General features: G+C 36.2%; 1 protein-coding gene across 1 annotated transcript in view; it reads left to right on the forward strand.

The window, feature by feature from the left end:
- The first annotated feature begins 7,427 nt into the window (after window positions 1–7,427).
- Window positions 7,428–27,836, forward strand: part of LOC145663159 (AN1-type zinc finger protein 4-like) — a 53,889-nt gene continuing 33,480 nt past the window's right edge. The window contains exons 1-3 of the mRNA XM_081729483.1: window positions 7,428–7,583; window positions 18,990–19,365; window positions 24,877–25,078. Coding sequence (XP_081585609.1) covers window positions 19,206–19,365; window positions 24,877–25,078 — 362 coding nt within the window. The 5' untranslated portion in view covers window positions 7,428–7,583; window positions 18,990–19,205. The remainder of the gene's footprint in view (window positions 7,584–18,989; window positions 19,366–24,876; window positions 25,079–27,836) is intronic.

Genomic DNA, 27,836 nt, shown 5'->3' on the forward strand with positions numbered 1-27,836 from the left:
GACATGTTACCTGTATCAGATAAAACGTCCAGTGCCACTAATATGAAAACGGTTGAAGATAATAACGGATAAACAGAATAATCTCCTATAGGAAATCACAGAGGGTATTTATCATTCCATGACTCGAAAATGTTGCAACAGAGGAGAAGATGCTTAGAGTAAATGTGCCATAATGCACGAGAGGAAATCTAGTTCCTATAAAATCATCGTTCCAACGTCCCCCATAAGTGGGTGAAGCGGGACGGGAAGAAACGGTGAAATTGCAAATGAGAACCTTAGTTTTTGCAAATTGTATCTACACAACAAAATTATCTGAAATGTGATTTTATAACAGATATTTATCTGTAATAGAAAAAAATAGGTAACATTCTTGTTATATATTACTTTCCATTTTTATTGCAGGCAATGATTTGTGCAAAAATGAATCAACTGAAATGCGAAACCAATTTGTCAAACGATGCAATTTTAGAACAACGTGTACAAATGTTGGTTTTGCTCGAAAGTCGTCTGCACAATATTGGTTCATTACTTCATTACAGTACCAGTCACTTCTACACTCAAGTGTTTCAGACAAACCATACCTATTGCAAGTATAAAAGTGGGGTTCTCATTTGAGATTTTACCATTCATTTCCGCTTCACCCACTTACGGAGGGAGATCGGAAAGATAATTTTCTAAGAATTAGATTTCCTCTTTAGCATTATCTCACTTATACTTTAATAATCCTTTTCTCCGTTGGATTATTCTCGAGGCGTGGAATGATAAATACCTTCTGCGATTTCCTATACGAGTTTTATCCTGTTCATTTGTCTCCAACCGTTTTCATATTAGTGGTACTGGACAATTAACTGATACAGGTAACATAATTATCTTGGCTGCCATTTTGAAAACGGTGACCGATATAAAAAATATTTTGCCACAGTCCTTTTGAGTTCTTAACGATCTATCGAACGAGGTGTCACTCGCCCCATGTTTCCATTTAAAATTTTAAAGTTGGGTCACGGGCGCCCTTGAAGTGCGGCCCTGGGGGACACCATGACATCACCATTCGATTAGCCTCATTGTATTTCCTATTTGAGTTTTTGTTCAGTTTATTTATGTTCAACCGTTTTCTAGATATTTCCGTGGAAAGATTAAAATGGGCCACCCTGTATATAATATATATATATATATATATATATATATATATATATATATATATATATATATATATATATATATATATATATATATACAGGCGCGGATCCAGGATATGATCAAGGGAGGGGCTAAACAATACTTTGCCTCTTTTTCCAGTGTAAAGCAGGTTTGAAGCTCATTTTATTCAGTGTATACCTGAGCGTTAAGGGGGGATATAGCCCCTAAAGCCCTTCCCTTGGATCCGAGCCTCTATAAACAAGCGGTGTTACCAACGCAAAATAAATTTGTATTTTTTAAAATTGCACTATGTAAGATATTACCTATTTCTAATTTAGACATTAAATAAAACCACAATACCACATACATTATTCAGTGTAATAAAGGACAATACAGTATCACTAACATCAACATTTTGGAGATCTCTAGCATAGACGGTGCAATGCGCATCATTTGTATCTTAACGTCAAATACTATGATCATGGTATAATGTATTTCGAATGAAGGAAGAAACAAAGTTACAAGAAATTAAAAAAAAAACTTTTTCTAGACTTTACTTCGAAAACGTGCTGATATATATCATGTCTCATCATGTAGATGCTTCCAAAAGACTTAAGTGATCGTAATGTCATTTACAAGAATTATTTCAAACCGTTTCAGAGATACCAAACACATGGATAGTGATCGTTTTATTGCTTAAAATAACACATTTGTGTTAAGTTTTTATAATGATTGTCAGTGGCGTATTTAGGGGGGTGGCTTCCGGGCTTAAGCCCCCCCCCGAAATCTTACTTAGAATAGTAAAGTAAATGAAATATCTTGCAGAATTGTCATATTTCCAGGCAAAGTCCCCCCCGAAAGTTAGCAAAGCCCCTCCCGAAACAAAATCGTAAATACGCCACTGATGATTGTTGTTTTAGTTTGCTTCTATAACATTACAACAATAGTTTTTGGTTGTTTTAATTACAACAAGTTGCAGTTCCATTATTTTAAGCAGTGTTGCCAACTTAAATAAATTGCTAAATATTATTCTAAATATGGTGCAAAGAACGTAACTAAGCTGCAAAATATTTTAATAACTCTTAATTTGCTTTATGGTGCAAGAATGGTTTCAAAAGACAACGTTTTTCATAGTCTTTGGGCTATTTATAATATTAATGTCAAAGTTTTCGTTCCAGCAATACATGTAAATGCAAATTGTAACTGAAATTAAATGTAACTGATAACTTTCCAGTAACACTAGTTGTTCCACTAAGCCTTAGGCCTGATGTACCAAAACTATGCTTAATTAAAAGTTCTAAATACCTCTAGTTACATTTCACTTGTTTTAGTTTGACCACCGACCACCTCAAACTCCATCCATACCATATAGCTATATGCAATTATTCAAGGACTTAGAATTAGTAATACACATTGTGTTGATTTTTGGTTTGTTTTGTTTTAGTTTAACGTCCTATGATTATGCTACGGCGACTAAAGGAGACGTGGAACTTATGATTATAATGGAATCCGAAAAACTTCGGTCGTTCAACTGTACCCCACCGGAAATCGAATTCGGGACTATGCGAACCGAAGTCAAGCGTGCTAGCCGCTGGACCAAATGAAGGTCCTCACATTGTTGATTTAAATATTGAGTCGGTGTTGCCAGATTCGAATATCAAAACGTGGCGTGTCTGTGCTCCAAAAGTAGCGGATTTGAACTATTTGTAGGCCATATATATATAGTAGAAATTAATTATTTGGCAACTAATGACTGGTACTAATTGAATAATTTTTAACATGGGCTGGAAAATATGCTGGACATATTGCAACAAATTACGATCGATGAACAAAAACAATTCTAGACAGGATACCACGAGATAAAAACAGCCTAGGAAACGTCCTTATACAAGAAGGTTTGACGAAATCAAAAACAACTGGGGAGTAACCTGAAAAAGAATTTTTCAAGATAGATAGTTGTGGAGAAGACTTGGAAATACCTTCATCCAGCAGTTGATTGGCAATGGTTGATTATGATTATGGCTATGATTTTATTATATCTGGACCTCAGAGAGAAACTAAACCAAGTCATAATTTTGTAATTTTACAAGAGAAGTGAAAAACCAGTTCCTTAAGTAAGACCTATAGTACTGTTTTTAAACTATATTAAGTAGTTACAAAGTAATAGGATGCTTTTAGATACATTGTTACACCACTAGGAAGAACATAGTCTATTAAAAAAGTATTCTTAACTCAATTTCGACCAAAAAGTGACTTAGCATAGTCTACATCTAAAGTTCATGTATATATATATATATATATATATATATATATATATATATATATATATATATATATATATATATATATATATATATATATATATAACTTTTACTAGGTAAGGCAGGGTAAAAACACATCCAAAATTTAACGAAATTCGTACAGCAAAAAACAAATTTGATCCTTCATATTGCAGCAAAACTCCGAAAATTAATACAAAAAAAAAACTAAAAAGTTAACAAACACTTGTTTTTCCCGGGACAGAGAAAGACACCGGAAACAACAGACTGTACGATAATATTACTTTCACAATTTTAATTTCATACTATTTATTTCGAGACTTTCGAGACGAGACCCGAGACGAGACCGAGACTTGGCCTTCGAGACCGAGACCGAGATCGAGACAAGCATCTGTTGACCGAGACGAGACCGAGACCGAGACGGCGATTTTTGACTCGAGACGAGATCGAGACCGAGACCGCTACTTATCAACCGAGACGAGACCGAGACTGTACCAAGTCTCGTCTCGTCTCGTCTCGATACCATCCCTAATAATTAGTAAATTAGTGGTAATTAGGAAATAAAGTTACTGAGGAATGTTCGGTTCATGTTAATTTTTAAAAATGAAAATCTTAAACAATAGCTTCTCACTTGCACAGTGCTTAAAGTAGCTTCAGTCAATAAACAAAACGCTTACCACGCTAATAAGTCGGAATTTAATCAATGATAAGAATGATTAAAGAACTTAAGTTCAAAACTCATTTCATTATCACATATTAATAGTTATTTCATAGATAAATTCAAAATATAATATTGTTACTAATAATAATAAACTGAAAGAAATGGCTAAATGTCACTAAGAAACAAATATCGTACGAAAATTGAGTACCAACAGGAAAACTGATTAAGTGGAATGAAGTTCCGATACATCCCGATCCACTTTAAGCTTTGCTTTTCTAGCCCAAGCTTCACACTAAAATAAATCGCCAATGACTAGCATGGAAGTCATTCTGTACATCATCATAGGTATTCTGCCATTATTAGTAGTTCGCTTGCTGTAACTGAGAAGCTTCCATGTTCCACGGTCTTCCGCTAACTTCTTTGCCTTAACGTACGATTTCTCTGTTTTGATATCGTCCACTAATTGTAGTCTCCTTCGTCCTTTCCATCTCTTTTCCTGCCACCATACCCTCTGAGACGTCCCTCATGATACACTTCCTGCTTAGCCAATGTCCCAACGAGTTTCTTTCTCTTCTTAGTAATATCTAAAATTGTTATTTTATCCCCCACCATTTCTAACACCCTCTCATTCGTTTTTCGCTCAACCCAGCTAATTGTATTCATTCTTCTCCACACCCACACTTCAAAAGCTTCCAGTAGTTTTTCATCATTTTGTGCAATCATGCCGATTATCGCAAACTAAATCACAAATTTGCGTTGCGTTGACGCAAATCGTTGCGAAATATGCCCGCATAGGTTGTTAACTTCGTCTCATTTAGTTGGAAAGTTTCAGAAATGTGTATTAATTGAACTCTGAAAATATGATAGAGTTCACCTCTGGCGCATGCGATCCCTGGTTCGATCCCAGCTCGCGGCAAGTGGACTTTGTGGTGGACAAACACCGTCTACGTGGGTTTTCTCGGGATTCTTCCGTTTCCTCCCACTTTTTTCATTCAACTATTTCATTCATTTCTCACAATCACCATCTTCTTTAACCTAACCGGCATAATCGTGGGACGTAAAACTGAAAGCTTTCTTTCTTTCTTTCCTTTAGTTATTTGTACTCAGTCGTCACGTGATAGAATGATTTGGTATTTCAGAGCCAAGTATTGTCCCTACTAGTGCACTTGATAGTCCTTATGTAGGCTAATGGTTGGGAATTGTAAAAGTAAGGTTACGTTTCCCACACGTCGACCTAACATACTTTAAAATGTTAACCACAATTTGACATCATTTACTCAACAGTTTTGATCTCGCACTGCCAATTGCAATTCTACTTCTTTCGTGGACTCTACGTTGGCAATTGCGTTGGTTGGTAAATGGTCGGGAGAGTGACCAATTTCAACGTAGGGCCAACGAAAACTGCAATTTTATTGGTCCCGTCATACGTGTCTCTGCATTTGAATCTGGCTTTGCTCAGTATAGATAGTGTGCGAAGCGGCATTTATATCTTTATGCAAGACTGTAGACAATGGATGTTTATATATGAATCATTTTTCTGTGTGTGTGTGTGAAACAACACATGTCAGAAAAACCAAGTCTGGAGAAAAATGAGAAAAACTATACTACATAGTATAGTTTCTCCAAAAACGTCTGTTTATTTATAATACCGTACACCAAGTGTAGGCAACAGTTTGACAGGTGCAAATGTCTCACAAAATGTGTATCAACTAGTAGCAAACACAAGAATTTCGTTAATTTCGTGTTTGACAAAGCTTGACATGTGTCGTTAAAAAAAAAAAAAAAAAAAGGCTATTCATTTGTAGTGATGAAAGAACGATTCCTGAGAACGGGTCCATCACAATGCCAATTACTGTGGCACTTGAATAATAATGAGAAAATACGTAGAGTAGTAAACCAGATGTATTGGCTACCTCATCTATACCTCCAAGAACCTCCCATAATGAGAGGGAATGCACTGATCTATAAGAGGAAGAGATAAGCCCTCCCAACTGGCTTAATGTCTAGTGTATGTGCTTTTTTGGTTAGGACTAGCTCGGGAGAGTAATGCTCCCGGAAGTAGAAACGAGAAACACATTTCTGATTGGTTGGCGTTATCCACTTCTTGCCACGTTGCATTCAAATAGCAGACAACAAACACTAGTTGCTGTCGGTCTCAGTGGCCGAGTGGGCTAGCGCTATATTCTAGTAATACAACCCTCTTTTGGCGCGAGTTCAAACCCCGCCCGAGGAAAGTTTTTTTTTACATTTTTTTTTTACATTTTTATAACACTTATTAAATTAAAATAATATGAAAATAATACTTAAAAAAGTGATTTATTTATTTTTATGCAGGTAAGTAGTTGTTGTACTTATGCCCTTGTACTCCATGATATATGGTCATTTTGTTTCCCTTGTACTTCATGATATAAATTTTGTGACCAACTTAAAAGAACTGGCTAGGATAGCGCGTAAAACAGCTGTCTAGAGTAGCGCGCGGAAAAACGTACTTCCGGGAGTATTACTCTCCCGAGCGGGTCGTTTTTGGTTAACATAAAGGACGCCACAGCCCTATTTATTCCAATACATTGACTCTGAAGAACGAAAACAATCAAACATTAACACATCAAATTGGATATAAATGCCTTTTTATTCACTTTTTAACATAGGCCTACCACCAGTGACGACTTTAGAGAGAGAGCAAGAGGTGGGCGTGCCTCCTAGTTTGCCTTAAAATACTCTCAAGACATGTATTTAAAGGCAAAATAATATAAAATGATTATTTTCGATATACACAAAAATAGCTGACTCCTTTTTTTTTTTTTTTTTTGGTTCTTCCACTTTTGCCTCTTTCCAAGAAATTAAAGTTCATGTCGTTACTGCGTTTCACCACTATACTTCGAGGTTATGGGATAAGATATTGATAATAATGAACGAAATTGTGGAATGATGAAAGTGGGAGGAAAACAGGAGGTCGTAGGGAATCCCAAACATATGGTGCTTGTCCATCACAAAGTCCATAATGACGCAAGTTGGAATCGAACCAGAAACCCCCCGCACCAGAGGTGAGCAATCTATCATTAAGCCTTCGAAGCCCGTTCTTCCTTCATGCAGGATTAAATAATATTAATTAAATATCGACAGTAAAGGTAACGTTATTTATTGTCATTTTATAAATTACTGTGTTAGAGATGATCTGCATTTGAATGGAATTTACCTGTTGTATTTTAGTTTTCAAAAATCTACCTAATAGTTACACTCGCTTTTTTGTATTATCTGTAACGCGTAGCGTTTGACAAATTACATAAGGGCCGATACGAAATGAGGCCTCTTGAAAGCTTACGCACGATGCAGACCTGCTATTAAATATCTTCACTGCATAGTACGCATGTGGCTTGTTATTTAGTGGTAGTGCTGTGAATGCTGGGAAATTTTCGCATAGCATACAGTATACACAACAGCAGATGATAACAAATAGAGTGTGTGGTGTGGTTCTAGCAGACGATATTGGTTAGAAGATATTCTAAGTAAGAACAATTTTTAACATTTAATTTAATATATATTTAGTTAAAAGACCGACAAAGTTAATCTGATTTCTGTTTTACATTATTATTATATATTAAGATATAAATTGAAAATAACCAATTAGACCTTGAGGAGAGTGATCAATATTATCCAATTCCCTGTCTGATTTTTTGTAAATGTTTTCACGGCATAAATATATTTACGTTCTATTAGCAGATAATTATGGTTTATTATATATTAATTTTGATTTAGTCTTGTTTTCTTGTGCTTTACAAAATATATTTTGCACTAGATGTGTGATTACATCTGGACATGGGAATTTTGAGTCCTAGCGTCCGGGAAATCAAGGTGATACTAAATTCGGAGACGGAATACACAGGACAAATATTCATATTACTCTTATCTTGTAAAATCCTGATGTAGTTAAAGACCTGGTTGAATCTTTGTTTTATATGGCATCATTCGGTAGCGTAAAAATTTCTCACTTATTCTGTACGTAGTTCAACCAACCAGTGTTCTATAAAAAAAAGCTGGTTCAAGGGCATGTACGACTCAAAACTTTATAAGCAAGTGTAATAATGTGATATTAAATTGGGTAGATATTGAGATTATCATTCCAGGTACGGTTGAGCCTAGAAGTTGATTGCATGTGCTGTCTTTTTAACAAAACCAACTCTTAATACTATCAGCAACCGTGTTGAAAAAAATTAAATGAAATCTTTTTTTACGTCCCAAGATTATGCCGGTTAGGCTAAAGGAGACAGTGATGATGAGAGATGAGTGAAATGGTGGAATGAAGAAAATGGGAGGAAGCGGGAGAACCTCGAGAAAACCCACGAGCACGGTGTTTGTCCACCACAAAGTCCACACGGCACGAGCTGGGATCGAACCAGGGACCCGCTGGAGGCCCCAAACCGACATCGAAAGGTTGCATTCGTATGGAGCAGGCGCGTCAGCGGCGGTGGGTATACGCTTAAACAAAAATATTTGAAAACCACTTTTATATGTCATAAAGTGCAAGGCCTCTATATGGACATTCATAGCTTTGCGGGAGGTATTAAGTGCCATCCAAAGAGGCACTTAATGCCAAAATGTACTAAATTATTTTTGGTTAAGTGTTCCTCTCCTTTTCTGCAGTTTCAGTTCGTTTCTGCACTTACGATAGGCTGTTCGCCTGTTTAGTACACTATGCTTTTCACACAATTTCAACAACTGACACTCCTTATTTTTGTATAACTCGATAAAACTCATATGTGACAATCTTGTCATTTACACACTGCTTTTCCCATAAATCATAACAAGTGTACCTCTCCGCCAAATAGTCCCTTCCGTTTCCACATATAGTGCCGCTTGCAACTTCAAAAACAACTAAGAACAACAAGTATTTTCTTAACTTAAACTATTTCACTCACTCTTCCCCACTAACCAAAATAAATTCTCCAATTCATCTGCTAAATTTTCTGAAATTGATTCGGCGATACAGCAGTTAACCCGTAATCTAGCATAGTACAGATGAAGAGTGATTTCTTAGGCGATTTGTAATTTTTTATCGGTGACTTCTGTTCATTAGCTCTTGGTACTTAAGGGAATTAATACTATTTGTTGTCTAAATTCGCCGAAAATCGCTACATGCTACACTAAATGCGTACAAGTTTATAATATGCATGCAAACTTATATGCCATAAAAGCTCAAAAACCACGCATTAGGCTATGCTAGGTTGTCACTACAGGCTAGCTATAATCCACTTCAGTTCAGACAAAGTTGGAGGACATAGGTAGTGTGCGTCGATAGGACCAGGTGCGTTAGCGACTGTGAGTATGGCCGTAAACGAAAGCAGACACCTGCTCGAGCTGAATGGCCTCTACAATCTAGCCTTACATTACAATTGGATAGTAATGAGCAATACCTTTTAGCGGCGTTTCATAGATTACTTGCCTGTTTGGCACTTTCATAAATAACTTTGTTAACGTTACTGTGATTAATACATTCCACCTGCATCTTCATGGTTTACAGTACACAATTGTTTTCTTATGGAAGCTTGCGTGGCGCTTTTGTGGTGATTTTCTCACCATTATTTACATTAAAATTATGTTGCCTATTTGCATCTTCGTTATTCTGATTTTCTGTGCTACTTGGCTTCACTTGCTCAGGACCTCGGATGCCGGCCGTAACAAACATAAGCATGGGATTGTATATAGCATTTGTTTAAAAGCATTACTAATTAACATTCTGCTAAAGGATTTCTGTGGTGATCCACCAATTGTTCACCTGGACACTAAATTTTTCTTCAGGCTGTTTTCTAATTATGCTTTCCAATAAGCTGTAGTTTTATAATGTAGTTGGTTAGTATTTAATGACTTTCTTTTCTGCTTCGCTCAAACTTTTGGTTTCATATTTCAATACGTTTAGTGATTTGATTTTCTACTTAGAAACATTCAGTTGCTGTAGTTTGCATAAGAGGCGTGATTTAAAAGGGTTTTTGTATATGGGAACGGCATCGGTAAGAGTCATTTGTAGTCAGTTCATTGAACAGTAACTCATTTAGCAAAAACTAGTTCTTAGGATTATAAAGGATAGCTAATTATCAAAAAGAAATGCTTCGTTTTAATAAATTCGCTAAAGTTCAATTACTACATTATTGTTGAAATCATAAAATACGCAAATTGTGCACATTTTGTGTGTGTGTGTCTGCACTTTACTTCGTATCAACTCAACTAATCGAAACCGATCATTGAAATATATGAATTGATGCAAGTTTATAACAATTCGTACTTTGAACTGTAGTGTTCCGGTGCACCGAGACATCTTCCTCAGCAGATCTGGGCAATAGAAGTGCAACACATTTAACTTCTTACAGTTTTGTCTTGCTCTGTTTATGTAAATTCCTTGCTAGAGATGCAAAACAGTCAGCTTTTTTTTTTTTTTTTTTTTTTTTTTTTTTTTTTTTTAATATAGGCTGTTTCTTTATAAAAAGCAAAAAGTAAATTTTTGCTTTTATTGACTTTCTTACATTCAGATATTGCCTTTAATTTCGTGTACTGGATTCTACAATTAAAAGGTGCACTTACAACATTCAACTACTTCAGTCCGGGCTGACTATATGTATTCGTTTTTGAACTTGCATTTCGTTTGGGCCAGCAATATCGTATCCGTGGGTTTTCTCGGGTTACTCCTGTTTCTCGCACATTTCATTTCACCAATTCTTCCATTATTATTCAGTTTCCTTACGTACCATCTTAGCCTAACGGGCATAATCGTCGGACGTTAAACTGATTTTTTTTTTTTTTTTTCATTTGTGCCGGGAAGTGTTACGTTATGCAATCCAACATATCACAAGGGCATGTTGAGTTCTTGAAATTTATACATCTTGTCGCGTATGTTGTACGGGGTCCCTAGATACAAACTGGCAGAAAACAAAACAAAACAAAACAAAAAAAAAAAAAAAAGTACGATAAGCTAAGAAACAGATACAAGCTTATATTTATTTTGGTGCATAAAAGTATCTTAAGAAAAAAAAAATATTAGTAAAACGTTTTAATCATAAAACGTTATTCTAATAGCTCCAGAAACAATTTCGTCGAACCCATTGCGTTTACCCCTTTTCTTTACTACTGACTGATCGATTATCCTTGGTTGTTGAACTTCACATATTTTCTTCATCGAAATGCAGTCATTAAATGTTCTTTCATGTCATAATGGGAAAAGAAAGGTGTACTTACTTTCATGTCTTCATTAAAGTTGAAATGTTCAAAAATCTTAAAATTGGTACATCTTCAGTGCTTGTTCTGTCGCGCTTAGATTTCATAGGAAGGAGCTGAGTCATCCGATGTAGGTAATATACTCTCATGAATTTCCTTTACTGTTTTCCGTTATTATTATTAAAAAAAACTATGATACCACGAATTCTAATTTTATCTATTTTTCACTATTACTTGAAACGCTCCTGTTTAAGCAGCTGCCAATCATCAAATTGCTGTCAGAATAACTTGAAACCACAGGTTTTATTCATAGAAAAGAAATTTTATATACAGATGACATTCGTGCCATATATTAGTATGCGAACCAATTTGTTTATAATTCCGCGGAATAATCAGGATTCCCACTCGTCCTGGAAATGTCGTTGAAAATGCATTTCTGTTTTTGAAATTTACAGAAATACTGAATATCAGATTTTTCATAATTATAATGAAGATTTTTAATTTATTTCTATTTTTGTTCACTATACCTGTTTTTGTGTTGAACAATAATTTGTCATGATCCTGCATGTGTGGTAGTTGGTGGTGTTTCTTTCATCCACTAGTCTGTCAACCCATTCTTGGATGCTATCGTCACTAATACTATCCTCCAGAAACTGTGCTTAGTACCAGTATCAATCCTCCATAATCAGTCTATTTTCGCAACACTACTTACTCTTCAGTAAAATTTCATATGAACTCATTTGTGACAAAGTCATATCTAGGTGAAACTAGGGATGGTTCGGAAGAATTTGAAGATTTGTTATTAACCATAAAGAAGCTTTTGGTTTTGTTTCATGGACAGGCTGCTATCGAACAAGGCCACAACATAAATAAAGATCTGCTTGTTAAAAATATGAAGGAGAAATCATTGGTCATTTAAGATTGGTGTATGATAACATTTCCCATAAAGACCTTACTTCAATCAACATCGCGAAAGAAATGCTGCATCATGCCTTCCATGCAAAGCAGCGCTATATGGTAGAGCAGGAGAAAATAAGGACTGTTGAAAGAGAAAGTCAAGTGTAGAGCAAGAGAAAAGAGATAAATGAAAATCTACAGCAGCTGCAGAGAAAGGAAAGGAAATTAATGGAAACAAGTGAAGCTTTGGAGACTGAAGCAGAGCAGAAGTCTTGACTAACTAACTCTATGACCTATGGAACCCGGAGGTTCAATGCCGCGTTCACGAAAGCTCTTCACTGACTTCTATCCTTAGCTAACTGAATCCAGTTTCTACTTTGTATTCCTATCTCTGCGAGATCCATCTTAATATTGTCCTCCCATCTGCGACTAGGTCTTCCTAATAGTCGTTTTCCGATGGGTCTTCCAGTCAAGACTTTGAAAGCGTTTCTACTTTCTTCCATTCTAGCTACATGACCCGCCCACCTAAGCCTCCTAGACTTGATAACCCTAACAATGTTTGGTAAACCGTATAAATTATGTAGGTCCTCGTTATGAAGTTTCTGCCATTCCCCATTCCCGTTCCTTTTGGGTCCAAATATTCGTCTCAGGATGCTTTACTTTATTGACAAAGCCAAATGCTATCCATAAAGCAGCTTTGCTAAAGAAGAAAGAGATTATGTCTATAGATGAGGAAATCACCTAACTCCATACTCAGGTGAAGAACTTGTAATATAATTCCTTTTTTTTCCCTAAATATATCTCACACTGTCACTCAATGAAGATGTCATGCACGAAAAATAGATTTCTGTTGTTTGTAAATTTGTTCGGTTCATAATTAAAATGTCATGTAGAAAGGATGAAATGTGCTGGATATGAATGGATCGTGTATTAATACTGTACTTTCATTAATATTCACTGCATAAGCTACTGTACTTTTCGTTTTACTGTTGTGAGTTTTGAACCCACAGTGTCAATCCTGTTATACCTTCCTGTGTCGAAGTCGTAGAAAATTGATTTGTCCTGGAATTATTTTGGGGGGGAAGAGAGTGGGAACCCTGAATAATTTTAAAAAAAAAAGAATTAAAGCTGCAACAACTTATTAAAATTCAGCGGGCAGGTTAAAGAAATTTAGTTAGTTAGTTTGTTATTTTATTAATGTTATTAACGTTCATTTACCAGTGAGAAGTAATTACTGCACAGGAATTCCAATTAGTACCTCATGACCGCAAAGCAGAACAACAGATGACAGTGCGGTAATGTTACAAAAGGAAAGTGTGAGTTGTAGAAAGATTGGCTAGCCTCTAGATGAAAATTACTGCCTCAGAAAGATTTTCTTTTCCGCAAATAAAATACAATTCAACGTTTGATAGTCATGATAATATACCAATAAACTTGAGAAGCTCCAGAGAAAAAAGTAAGCGATACGTACAGTTTCCAATACGAGCGCTAAGGTACATACGGCCAAGTCGAGACCCTAACAGACAACTGCCCGGTGGCGGGATGCCTGCTGAACCATTGCGCATTGCTTGATAGCGCAGCCGTCGTGGTTATTAATATGATTGTGATACTTAAAAGAATGGCTGCCTCAGGACGATTTGTGAAAGCTGGGGGCCTTACGACTAACCGCACTGTAGCCAGTGATTTTTCGTTTGAAGAGATTGGCACAACTGATATGTTAGCCTACATGCAAATAAATGGACGACCTGCTAGTTATAAGGAAAACCGGAAGTTTTTGAAAATGGCTTGATGTCAGAAATATGGTAGTCAATACCACAACCATTTCAGACCTGTTTATGGAGACTAATTATTGTCTAAAGAGGTCGCGTTCAAAATTGTAAGAAGGATTCAAGACACGTGATTCACTCCATGTTTTAAGATGTGTAAAATAAATAAATACCTGTAATTCTTTTGAGGAAATATATGTGGGGATTTCTTGATTGGTTACTTATTCAGTTATTACACAGCTCTTTAAGCTCCCTGTATATTTTTAAATAAATAAAAAGCATATGAGTAAAAAAAAAGAGTTTAGAAAAATACAATTGTGTAAACTTTTTTTGTTTTTAACTGCTTGAAAATTTTGCTATAATTTACTATGCCATTGCCAAATGTTTGCAGAAAGTTTCTGAATTTTTCGTAAGTTATCGCAGAAAGCTGAAAAAACGTTCTGCTTTAGGGCTTCATGAAAACGATTATCGCAGGTGTGCCAGAAGATTGTACCGGAAGAAAAATGGAAAAATAAAGTATTAGTAATGACAAATCAATAAGCAGTAGAAAATAAATTGAATACAGTACGTTATTCTTAAGAAGAAAGTTTTCATAATAGTGGTTCTGTCATTTATTTTATTTTATTTATTTTTAGAAAAAAAGAAATTAGAGAGAGCTTTTGTTACTGGTAATATCGAATTATTTGTACATACTTTTATTACTAGAAAATAAAACTTTTTATTTTGATACCTCTTTACCTTAACGATGCCATGTGATACGATAAATTTGCTCTTGATGTTTTAAGAAATAGAAAGCGAAGATGTGGAGGAAGATGTAAATTCCCACAGAAAATTTGGAAAAATACTATATTACAGATGTATGTAAAGATTAGTTCAATTCAATAACTAGTATTTTTTTTTTTTAATTTTTACTCCACAGAAAAATATTTTCGTATTATTGAGACGTATTAGTATATTTTCGTTTAATAAAAGCCAGTTTTAATTTACTGGGATTTTCTCATTATGAACTTCAGCAGACTGAATTTCCGCTAAGTCATTGTTGCTAGTCTCTTGCTACTCAGAGTAGACAGTAACCATTCAATATTCACTATGCTGAAGTAAAGTTGAGCATATTTAACCAATAGTGATTCCATCGCATTATAGTATACTAGCAGAATACCCGTTCTTCGAACGGGAGAATACATTTCATTTTGGTCATAAAGAGCTGAATTTGAATTTAAACTGCATCGGAAGTGTCACTGTTCATCTCAGCGAACTATGGATTTGACACTAATATCGGTCATTTTCGATCATTTTTATATATTTCTCCCTTCCTCTTCTCCCAAGTTGCGGGGCTGAATTTGGATTTAAACAGCATCGAAAGTGTTACTGTTCATCTCAGCGACCCCGAAAACTATGGATTCGACACTAGTATCCCCCTCCTTTCCCTAAGTTGCACCGTCAAAGTGAAATGATAAAAGCCATCCATCCCAGGCCCGAACCTCATCTATGTTCAAATTTGATTGATATTGGTCGGGTGGTTCAAGAGTTATTGAGTTTTATTTATTTAATATATCTACCTCTCCCTCCCCTACGATGTATCGTCAAAATGAAATGATAAAAACCATTTCAATCCCGAGTCTCATCAATGTTGAAAATTTGATCGACATCGATCGGGTGGCTCGAGAGGAATGAAGTCACAAACATAATCGTTTTCATTTTTATATATCTATATATGAAAATGCTAGGTTTATATGTTTGTGGCCAATTATTTTGACAATGATAAATCGGAAACCAGAAGCTTTAGAGAAATGCCGTTTTCACTGATCGATTGCAAATTTTGTGTAGATTGTTCAGTTCTAATTGAATATTTAAGAAACATGGTCGTTATTTCTTTATTGAATATTTAAGGTAAACTAGAAGTGTTGAAATTTTAAAAAAGTAAAGCATCATATCCCTCGAGTTATACATTCTAGCACCACACAGTTGTATAAGGCTAGTATAGCTCTCAGGCGTTTGTTTAATGGCCAAATGATAATAAAAAACGAAGGATAACAGTTTCTCCAGTCTAACAAGGTACATTCGCGAAGTATCCCCCTCGGGATTAATCTAAAATTGATTTAAATGCAAAGTTCTCCGAGGCCCAAAGTGTATTGTACTAATTTTAGCGGCCCATACGAGTAATTTGCATATTTATGGGCCTTAATATATCCGGAATTCATACACTATTAAAACGCTTGGTCACAAAATTGCTTTTAGTTTCTTTAGATGTAACAACATGAATGTGGGCATATGCAAAACAAATTGGATCAAGTATTGCTTCTCTGGCACGTGTTATCCACACCTGCTGCCATCTTGGATTCGCCAGATTGGATTCAACTTTCATTTTTTCAAATGGGAATAGGTGCATGTGATACATCAAATTCATACAAAATTTTCTCGGAAATTCATTCGTGTAGTTAGTTTTACGGTAACTTGTACCATTTGCAAGATATTACTTGTTAAATGTGAGGCACTTCACAAATTCAACCATTAAAAAGTTGTGCAGTGCCCCGTATATATATGTGATCTTTTACGTGATTTATTGTTGACTAAATGTTTTCTGAACGTACACACATACAGACACACAAACGTAAAAAAGGATATGGTAGATTTTCACCAAAATCTGGTCGTATCTAGATTTACATTAGGCATTTTGTTCGTAATACAATACTTCCTTGTTATAGTATAACATGGAAGTAATAACAATCACTCATAGAAATGTAAGATTATGAAAACAATGTTGTAGAGAGTTTGTTTATACCTACAGTACTTTTCCAGTTAGAAATTGTTTTGATTTGTCAACATCAAAAACGTAAACGTAATTGATATTATTCTGCAATGTCTATTCGCGAAGTGCCTAGAGGGATTTAACATGTATTATCTCGCAAATGGTACAAGCTACTGTAAAACTCACAACACCAATGAATTTCCGAGAAAATTTTATATGAATTTGATGTATCACATGCACGCATTGCCATTTGAGAAACTGAAAGTTGAATCCAATAGGGCGGATCCAAGATGGCGGGCAGTGTGGATAACACGTGACAGAGAAGCAATACTTGATCCAATTTGTTTTGCATATGCCCACATTCATGTTCAGTTACATCTAAAGAAACTAAAAGCAATTTTGTGACCGAGCGTTATAGTAGTGTATGATTGAATTCCGGGTATATGAAGGCTCATAAATATGCAAATTACTCATACGGGCCGCTAAAATTAGTACAATACACATTTGAGCCATAGAGAACTTTGCATTTAAATCAATTTGACATGAATCCCGAGGGGACACTTCGCGAATGTACCTTGCAAGATGAATCTTTATTGATTGGAGTGTTTTGCCCAATGAACATGGGCGGCGATTAGGAGGGGCAAAGGAGGGCAGTTGCCCTCCCACTTTTCTGAAATGACCTATTAATATATGTAGTTCCATTTGAAAATGTAAATTTTTTGTATGTATTCCATATTCTCTATAATATTTGCCGTTGCGTGAGTACGTATTGGTTATCTTCCCGTGGAGTTAAGAAAGCTACAGGAATTGCGTTTTAATTGTCACGAAAATGGTCCAAGAATTAATCTATTGGAGCGCAACATTTCGAGCATACTTTCATTTCTTCTTACAAGGGCTTAATGTAAGTCCAATATGAGTTAATCAGCCGCGTTAAAACTAATTGAGATAGCATTTCGCAAAAAAAAATAAAATAAAATAAAGTAAAATAAATAAATAAATAAATAAATAAAAATATATAAAAAAATAATAAATAAATAAAAAAATCAGAAATCCTTTCACATCCAAAAATTGACAGTTCGTAAAATGTCTTTTCTTCTTTCTAATAGTAAGGAATATTTTGATTAGATTTGATTTCTTTGAGTTTAACATGCCGTTCAACAGCGAGACTATAGGAGACGTAAACCTACTGATTAACGTGGAATCCGATGAGCTCCTGCCGCAAATCGGACCCGGGTCTCCCACGCCAAAGGCGTGTACGCTAACCGCTTAGCCACGAAGGAGCTCAGTAGGAAATATTAATTAAAAAGAGAGTAATAAGAAACAGCTTCTACTTTTCCATTGTTTTGCAGTGGTGTGTTTAGGGTGTACGAGAACGATCATGTTTCGAGATTTCTTTAAATGTCGTAGCATACGCTAGTAGTATTTACTTTCATTTTCTAAGATTAATAACATACATTTAATAGCATGTGTAGAACTAAAAATTAAGCTGTTCATTAATACCCAGTTTCAATATAACTTCTTCAAAACAAACCTCATTATTCATTACTATGATTAATATTATCCTTTGTATTTATTTGTTTTGCAAATTTGTTAATAAAAAATCTGATCACACAATCTTCCAGACAATTTTAAGATGTTTATGAGCAAGGAATCAAATCTTACATCTTCGTTTAAGAATATAAAGGTCTAGTACCTACTTGCGTTGCTCTTATCAATTTACTTAATAAAATTTGAAATACGATATACGGTATTTTAACTGAAAAAGATAGTATCCTATTAGTTATACAACCTTTCGTCAAACAAAACGTTAGAAGCAACCAGGGAAACTAACATTGATATACAAGTATTCAGATCATGTCTTGCCCCCACTTTTAACGTTCAATCGCCGTTACTGCCAATGAACACCATATATCACTGATGTTATAATTCACTATGTGTGTAATGTTTTTGCTTATTACATTCCGTATACAAGAAGAAAGAAAACACTGATCATACATGAATTAGAAACTCTAACTAGATGTAGGCTCAAATCTTATAAATGGTGCGGGATATTGAAAATATAATCGAAAAAGAAAAACTTCTTTATGGTACTCCTTGCCAATTTTTGTCGAGACGTCCTTCCTTGTGTCTGTAAAGGAACATGTACAGATGTTGTGAGGAATGACAAGGAGATTCATGCTTATATGTAAATGATGCGCTGTGTAGAGAGCGCAGGTTCAGCTAGTATAGATATAAATATAACAGGAAAAGAATACAGTAATCACAGTGGTAGCATAGTATATCTTTTGTTATTTCAGGACTAGGAATGAAACTGTGTTTGAAGAAGATCTCCAGGTGATCGTAAATAGCAGAAGGAATGAGAACACGGCGCAGAAGGTTACTTATTAACTTCCGTCCCAAAAGTGCTCAGTATTTGATGGCCTAGATGAACGCGTATGTTTTAGTGCTGCCTTGTCAGTTGCTCTTTAGCTGACAAGGTGAATCATTCCGTCTTTCCGTCTAGTCACTGTAGAATGTCGCACAATGGCTACCATCCATCTCTACAGTCTTCCCTGCCCCACGTGGGTACCATGGAACTCTACATCGAGACTCTCACGGGGATTGCCTTTGAAGTAACTGTCTCACCATTAGACACCATTATCTCCATTAAGGCTAAAATACAACGAGTAGAAGGTAAGCAGAATGGAACAATTTATGTAGAGTGTAATAGAACTAACAACTTTTTCTTCAGTAGCCTGGAATTTATCTTATGAGCCTTACACAGTATGTCGGAAAAATAACGGAACTTTTTAAATTAAAAATGAAGAATTAGGTATTTTACCAACAGTTCTTTTTTATTCAAAATACATCCCTTCTGCATCAATACACCGCTGGGCACGTTCAACCAATACTGACATAGAGTTTTGAATGTCCTTTTTCCGGAATCGCCTCAATGACCTTCGTCACTTCAGATTGAACGTGTGTACCATTGTCATAAAATGCTCCTTTTATGACCAATTTTAATTTCGGGAATAGGAAATAATTACACTGTGATAAATCAGGCGAATATGGACGATGTGGAAGCACATAGATTTGTCTTTTAGCCAAATGGTCACGAACTGCGGCGGTTCTGCGGTAAGGTGTGCGGAATCAATCGAGCACCGACTTTTCGTTTCTTTACATCCTTTGCGAAAATTTCGTGAATCATATCTTTAGTCGTATTCCTCCGCTATCCATCTCTTGAGTTGAATTCGCGTCGTGGGCGATCATTTTACGCACTTGTTCCACCAACGCATCGCGATTTTTGTTTTTCGGTCTGCCTTGCTTTGAGTCGTCTTCCAAGGACTCCCGACCATCCCGGAATCGCTTATACCACTCGAACACATGTGTACGAGATAAGCACTCATCACCATACACATGTTTCATCATTTCCAGTGTTTGTGTTACCTAGCTTGAAACAATATTAATTCTTTGCTCCATCGTGTTTTTGTGACGAGGTGACACCAGATACTCGCACGTTTCTTGCTATATTTTGACACTCCGATAATCGGTTCTCATGATTCTGGTCTCGTTTTGTGGAACAAGTATCCAGATTTCCGTTGATGTGTTGCCTCAATAGATGGCGCTAGTGGTTATCTATAAAGAAAAAAGTTCCGTTACTTTTTCGACATAGTATGCATGTACTGCAGGTTTTTAGGTCTCATCGGAAGAGTGACAGCTCAACATAAAATTAACTACGTACAATTGTAACATAGTTCAATTCAAAACTCAAGATATTACTTTGTATCCCCAGCTAATATTCTCTTTAAGACATAATTTCACTTCGCAATATTTCAGTCCTCTCTGGAACCGTGTTCACGCGCAGGTGTTACACAAGTCGGAATCAGCATTGCCAGATTGGGCTACAAGTAGCATATTGAGCGATTTTTGAATTGCCTTCGCTACCAAAGATTCAAATTGGTCGACACGCTACGTTTAATTATCTGTAGGCTATAACTCTTAAAATGCGGTACTTTCTTATTTTTATATATCAAATCACAAATTATTAGTTTTATAATAAAATAAAAGCTTTGTTTGTTGAGTATTTTATTCACAATGAACAACAATTTTACTAAAACTACCATGCTCGATACTAGTTCAATTCTTGTTTTAGTACTTTTAACATCCAGATCTGACAACACTAGACTTTCGTTAAGTTTGCGCTGTTATAGTATCATTGACAGTGTTGTTGTTTCAGTTAATGCCTCAGTGTAATACTTATGCGGAGCTGTGTAAACATGAACACCGCAAATTTACTTGTGTTCCTGTATTCTCCGTATTAACATAATGCATAACATGGACCTACCGGAAGTACCAACATTTTGGGGTGCAGAAATATGTGCCACTTAAATAACATGGGAAAGATTTTTCAGTTTCCCATAACCCCCCCCCCCCCCCCCCGTGTTTTTTGTTAGATAACTCTATCAGAAACCCAGCTGTCCTATTTTCCTATTTTTTCCTATATGTTGGAAATTTGTGTATATTTGTTCTATATTTTAATCTTGTCCTGTATTTCCTGTATTTTTCAGTCATTGAATTATTAAAAATACAAGCCAGGTGCAGTTCCAGTGATGATTTAAATTGCTACATATTAGCAATATGCTAAATGTGTCTTTTCATTTTTTTTTCCTGAGGACTGGTCACTAATTCTATTATTATTATTATTATTATTATTATTATTATTATTATTATTATTATTATTATTATTAATTTTTTTTTTTTTTTTTTTTTTTTTTTTGCTTTTTCCTATCCTTCCATGTCCACTCTTTTTTTCTTTGTTTCCTATGTGCTTGTTCTTTCCCAGCGAAGCTTAATTGAGGAACCCTTCCATGCTTCAGTTTCTTATAACGCAAGCTATATCAACGTTTTCTTTCAGCAGTGTTGGCTGGCCATTGAGGTGTGTTGGTATTTGAATTCTATTATGGTGTGATGACTAAATAATAAAAAATAAATAGGAGTGGAAAGGATGGCTGTGAGGGGTGAAGGGAGGCCACTAAGATAGTCATAAAATTACAGATAAATGAATTGGTTCGTTTGTACGTTTGTAGAATATTGTATAAGCATATAAACAATGATGAAAACTTACAGTTCACTTTAAATATGTTATTTTTCATGAGTTATACTAAGAAAAAAGATAGCGACAGAGTCAGAGAACATTATAATTTTGTCAATGAATTTGATTATACTTGCTTGGTAGACACCCTGATCTAATATAATCACAGAGATTCCTTATTCTTAATGTAATCAAAACTTATTGAAGGGCCACGGAAGTTCAGTGGTAGAGCGCTTACGTCTAGTGCATGAGGTTGCTGTTCGATTCCCGGACAAATAGTTTTTGGTAAACAACATTGTGTCCGACCTCCCCGATAAACACCATCTTTAGAAAGACATTTTTAGGACAGGGCAATGTTTAAGAAGTTTCGCCGTCAACCCACTTGAAGTATATACCCGTGTGAAATTAACAGCCGTGAACATGTTTATATTTGAGCATTAGTTTTTGTGCAATCACAAATTTACCTATACCATACAGCGAACTGAAGGCATAAGGAAACGTTCCGAGTCTGTCCTTCTTCCAAAATTAAATTCAAATCGCTAATTCCCGCTTTCTAGGCTGCTATGTTCCCAAATATATTATTGTTTTATCATTGCATTTTCCTTATAGATTTTTTTTAAGATGTAAAATTTTGTGTGGTATTTTAAATATAAACATAATCCATACATTAATTTGTTCTTTAATTATTTCAAAGTCAAGGAAGAGTCATTTAGTATATTCAGAATTTCACAGTGGTCTTGAAAAAATAATATTTAATGAATGTTCTCTATAGTATATCTTAATATTATGTTTAAAGTGTTTCGTTTGCGCGCTTTAAAAAAAAAAAAAAAAAAAAAAAAAAAAAAAAATGCGAAATCTGATAGAGCTTGGTTATACTAAGAATATACTATGCAAAGAAGCTCAAAATTCCAGTTTTTTTCTTTTTTTTCCTCACGTGAAAGAAAACTGTTTTCTAGGGTTGGGCTTACTTGGAAAATCCTGGAATTAAAGAGGACATTACTTGAGAGATTGTATTTTAAGTGGTGTAGTGGAAGGTATAGTGGAAAGAAAACAGAGGTAGAAGATAAAGAGGAATTTTTTAATAATATTAAACGATGATTTCTGTCAAGATTTATTTATTTATTTATTTATTTATTTATTTTTTTAATATATAGCAGGGAAGTAAAATGCATAACCTCTCAACTAGAGGCAAGTGATCTTTCGCTGCTCATAGGCTCTCACATTATTGATGGTGATTATAGAAATGTTTTGACATCTATTGGAAGAAAACGGAGAAGCACAGTTTGGAAAGTGGCATTATAAGGATAAAAGTGATTACAGCTAAACTTATGGATTGTTGGAACTTCAACTAAACTTTTCAGCACTGAGCTTATATAAGACAGGCCCCTTTACTTAAAAGTAGGATCTGTTACATTACTTGGGTTTTTATTTGACACGCTCTTTCAGAGATTAAATTTGCAATCATGCAGAACAAAATAGTTTAAATTAAATATACTATTATATGTACACATACCGGCCGATAATTAGTCATGACTATGAACTCCGTCATGCCTGTACGGTTAGGGTAAACGCCTTCAGCGTGGAGAGTAGTTTGAACCCAATGCGGACAGGAAGGTATATACCAGTTGTCCTTGTTTCATGCGAGATTCGCGATTACGCGTCACGCAGCCTGTAGAACATAACTACGGGCGGAGGCAGTCAGTTCGTAGTGAGACTTCGGGTAAGCACAAAATTTATCACCATTTGACAGAGGTCAGATCGTAGGGGCCCGAAACGCTGGTGCTTCAGCCTTACAAACGACTGCACCAGATCAGAACACAGTAATAGTTAAAGTATGCCAAGCCCAGTGTCAACAGGTGCTAGTGGTTAACCGTCGACCAAAGTTCAGGGGACGGCGCAAGATTGATTGTTGAGGTGGACGTCGCATTCAACGACTGGTAGAGAAACTAACTGCCCAACACCATGGCCGACTCAAAAGCAACATCTCTGATGTTACTCTCTCCTCACCCGTTTTTAGCAACGCCAGTGACTTGCATCGCACGGTGAATATCAAGGTTGAACGAAGGAAGATTGTAAGAAGGTCTGCTGTCTGATATATTACGATTTTTACTCCAGTCCGTGGATGAGTGTGTGTGAGTATTTGGCGGAAACCTCATGAGATGCTGAATCCCTCATGCATGTTATTAAAAGTTCAGATTGCTGGCAGTGGGTGTATAGTGTGGGGCAAGTTTACATGGCAAAAACTTCCTGGTGATGGTTGTAGATAACCATATTACTGTTTCCCTTGTGGACTGAGTACAGTCAACCGTTGTAGAATTAACGTATTGTACGTTTTTATTTATTTATTTATTCTATGGCGATAAATCACTTAGTCATTGCACACGTGCTGTGCAGGAAAGAATCGAGGAGCACTGAGGATTTTTAGCGTGGTCCATCCATAGCTTCCATACGCCACAGATCTTGATCCTCATTGGGTAACCGTGCGACGCCACTAACTGTATATCTAGTCTGTCACGATACCCCACACCTACACCTTTCATCACTGCACACAGCTTGGTTGGTCATACCAGCAGACAACTGCCGACATTTCAGTACATCCCTGCTACGTCTGATCGTTGCTGTGGGAGAAGTGAAACAACAGATGTTTTGTTGTAAATTCAGAGTAGTCTGTTAAACATATGAAGAACTTGGGATGAAATACCTAGTACTAAATTTCCTTCCTTTCGTTCAGTGAATTAACTTGTTACCGAGAAGTTAATTTCTACAATTCTGTGCAAGTAACATTTAGTGGTAGCACCAGATGACTGTTTTTAATGTTGTAGGAACATGAAAGTGAAACTGTATGTAAAGTAAGTTTCATGTGGTGTAGTAATATAGGATGTCCTATAGCAGAGCGTTTGATATGTGGAAGAAAAATTGACTGGATGTCGTGTTTCATAAAATTGTGTGCTAATAGGGTCGCCACAAGGTAAATATTCGAAAGCGTTGATCTGTACTGTTAAATAAATAGTTATTACTAGTGATCCGTTGGTGTTTATACTGTCTACATTGATCATCGACATATTTTAATTAGAAATATGTCCTAAAATTGTGGTGTTTCTTATATTTTGCAGGAATTCCAATATCCCATCAGCACTTGATCTATAATTGTCAGGAGTTAGATGACACAGCATGTTTAATGGACTATTCTATTCAAAACGGAGCTACGTTGAAGTTAGTTCTGTCAATGAGAGGTGGTCCTATTAGCACTCGACGAATGCCTAATCATGATGAGTTGGCGTGGCGAGAGCTTCGAGAGTATATGGAAAGCAACAGGTATTTTCTTGTCTTTATCTACACCACGCATTCTTTTCTATTTACCTAAGTACGTAGTGAATTTATGTCAAACTACACTGATTGTCTTTTGAACGTATTAGCTAGGAGTGGATTAGGATTTGGTCGGAAAATTTTGGGTTAGATATAATGAGGATCGACCTTAAATAAATAATTGAAGTAAGTTATTTATAGCTAAGAGTCAATTCTCTACAAAACTAACCCAAAACATAGTAAATCCTAATCTGTTTCTACCTAATAGATTTACAAGGAGGCAGTGTGCTTGACTGAAAATTCAGCAAATACTTCTAAATGCCGTGCTTCATCATCGGGTAATTTCTAGAAGATATTTTTTTGTTTATATCAAGATTGAGTAAATTCCTCCACTAATTCTAATAAATTTCAACCTGAAACAATAATCTTCAGTCCCAAGCAAGTCAAATTGGGCAATTCCAACGAAGTATATCATCATCATAGGTATTCTGCCATTATTGGCAGGTCACTTGCCGCAATTGACTGTGAGAAGTTTAGATGCTCCACTGTCTTCAGCTAAGCTCTTCGTCTTCACGTACGATTCTTTTCTTTTGATATCATCCATTAATTGTAGTCTCTTTCGCCCCGTCCCTCTCTTTCCTGCCACCGTACCCCCTAACACGTCTTCATGATAAAGTTCCTTTTTGTAAAGGTTACCAGTGTCCCAACCAATTTCTCTTCCTCTTCGTAATAATATCTGAAATTGTTATTTTCTTCACCACCATATCTGACACCCTCTCATTCATTTTCCACTCTGGGGGCGCGGTGGCTCAGTAGTAGAGCGTTCACCTCCGGTGTTTGGGGTCCCTGGTTCGATCCCAGCTCGCGCCGTGTGGACTTTGTGGTGGACAAACATCGTGCTCGTGGGTTTTCTCGGGTTTCTCCGGTTTCCTCCCACTTTCTTCATTCCACCATTTTCATTCATTTCTCATCATCACCGTCTCCTTTAGCCTAACCGGCATAACCGTGGGAAATTAAACTTAAAGATTTCATTTTTCGTTTTCCGTTCTACCCAACTAATTCTCTTCATTCTTCTCCACACCCACAGTTTGAAAGCTTCCAGTCGTTTTTCATCACTTTTGTGTAATGTCCATGTTTCTGGTCCATACAGTGCAATAGTCTTTATTCAAGGTCCCACAAAACAGTCTTTTCTTCTTCATACGTTCGCACGTCATAGAGAGAGAGAGAGAAAAGGTGTAATATAAGTACTTGCTGTAGGCCAACTTTTTGTGAGTGCAGTTACGAAAAATTGTACAAAGAGCAAAATTTCTGGAAATGATAGGTTTTCAACCTAAAAGTGTTGGAATTTTTCAAATTGGATTAGTAGTTTTGACTCTACACTGGGTAGTCATCCCAATGGTAATTGAAAAACCAACATTGCCACTCATAGGTTACAATAAAAGCATTCACGCAATAATTGAATGGAAAGCAGATAAAAGGATGCCGCGGGAAACAAAGAAGAATGCTATAAATCTCGATTGCAGTCTTAGCATCGTGGGGTGAAAGTTGGTTGTGAAAATCGTTTAAGATGCGAAATCCATAATACAGCTAAACTACATCTGATATTGTTTCTTACAAAGTTTACTGGACAGACTGTACGTATTATTTAGAATAAGTTTATGTACCTCATGCACGCACAGTACACGCTTTGAAACGGAACACTCCTGGACACTACTGCAACAGGTATTCAGATTGTTTTCTCTCTAGCTGGTAGCATATGTGAATACGGTGTCGTACACTGCCACACACACACACACCACAGTGTTTCAGGTATTATTTGTTTACACACTTGCTTAATATTGTACTTCAGGTGTTTCACGGTTCTGAGTCTGGATCGATACACAGCTGACTGTAGATACCCACAACTAAACTAGTGGCGTTAGATAAGGTGACCTGGGTGACTGCGACCAATCCATTCGCCAGGAAGCACCTCGTTTAACGATTGTCGTTCTGTACGCTCATAATGTAGCGGTGCTTCATCGAGTTATAAATAATATAAACGCCTCGATGCCAAGGGCATGTCATCCAGTTACTCCAGATTGCAGTGTTATCTCCAGATGGTATAGGTATTGGTCTAATGCTGACCTCTTAGGCAGGAAAACGGGGCCTAATAAAACATTACGGTGTATCCCACACCACGCATTCGCTCGAGGATCAGTTTGATAGTGAGCTTGCCGAACTATTTAGGAGTTATCAATAGACCAGTACACAGTATTGAGTCTGTTGACTGTACCGTTAAGATAGAAAGTACGCTAATCGGCGAATAGAATGTCAGCCTCTAAATCAGAATTATGTATTCTTGAATGCTGTAACCATTTACCAACCTCTGTTCTTGTGTTTGTGTCATCCCGATGTAACTCTTGTACCAAATATATCTTATACGGATAAGGTTGTTCATGTGACAAAATTTTGAAGACATATATATGGCTCACGCCAGCCTCTTGTGCAAACTTCCGTGTTGATCGTTCCTTACTAATTGTCATTATCGCAACCATATCAATCCCCACGGCGCAGGAAGTTACACTTCGTGGTCGTCCTCTACAGAGCCTGTTCCCACATTACGTGTGGCTTTGAATCGTGCCATGAGTATTGAAATGAATTGGTGGGACGGTGCTACCTAGTTTGGATAACACCTGTAGTATTCTGCTACCGCTTCCCGTTGACTCATTCAAACTGTATGAAGGAGCACTATTTGACCTTTCTCCTACATTGAATGGATTCCACTTTA

Source organism: Thermobia domestica, chromosome 10 (genome assembly GCF_964235325.1).
Source record: "Thermobia domestica chromosome 10, izTheDome1.hap1.1, whole genome shotgun sequence".
NCBI classification, from domain to species: domain Eukaryota; kingdom Metazoa; phylum Arthropoda; class Insecta; order Zygentoma; family Lepismatidae; genus Thermobia; species Thermobia domestica.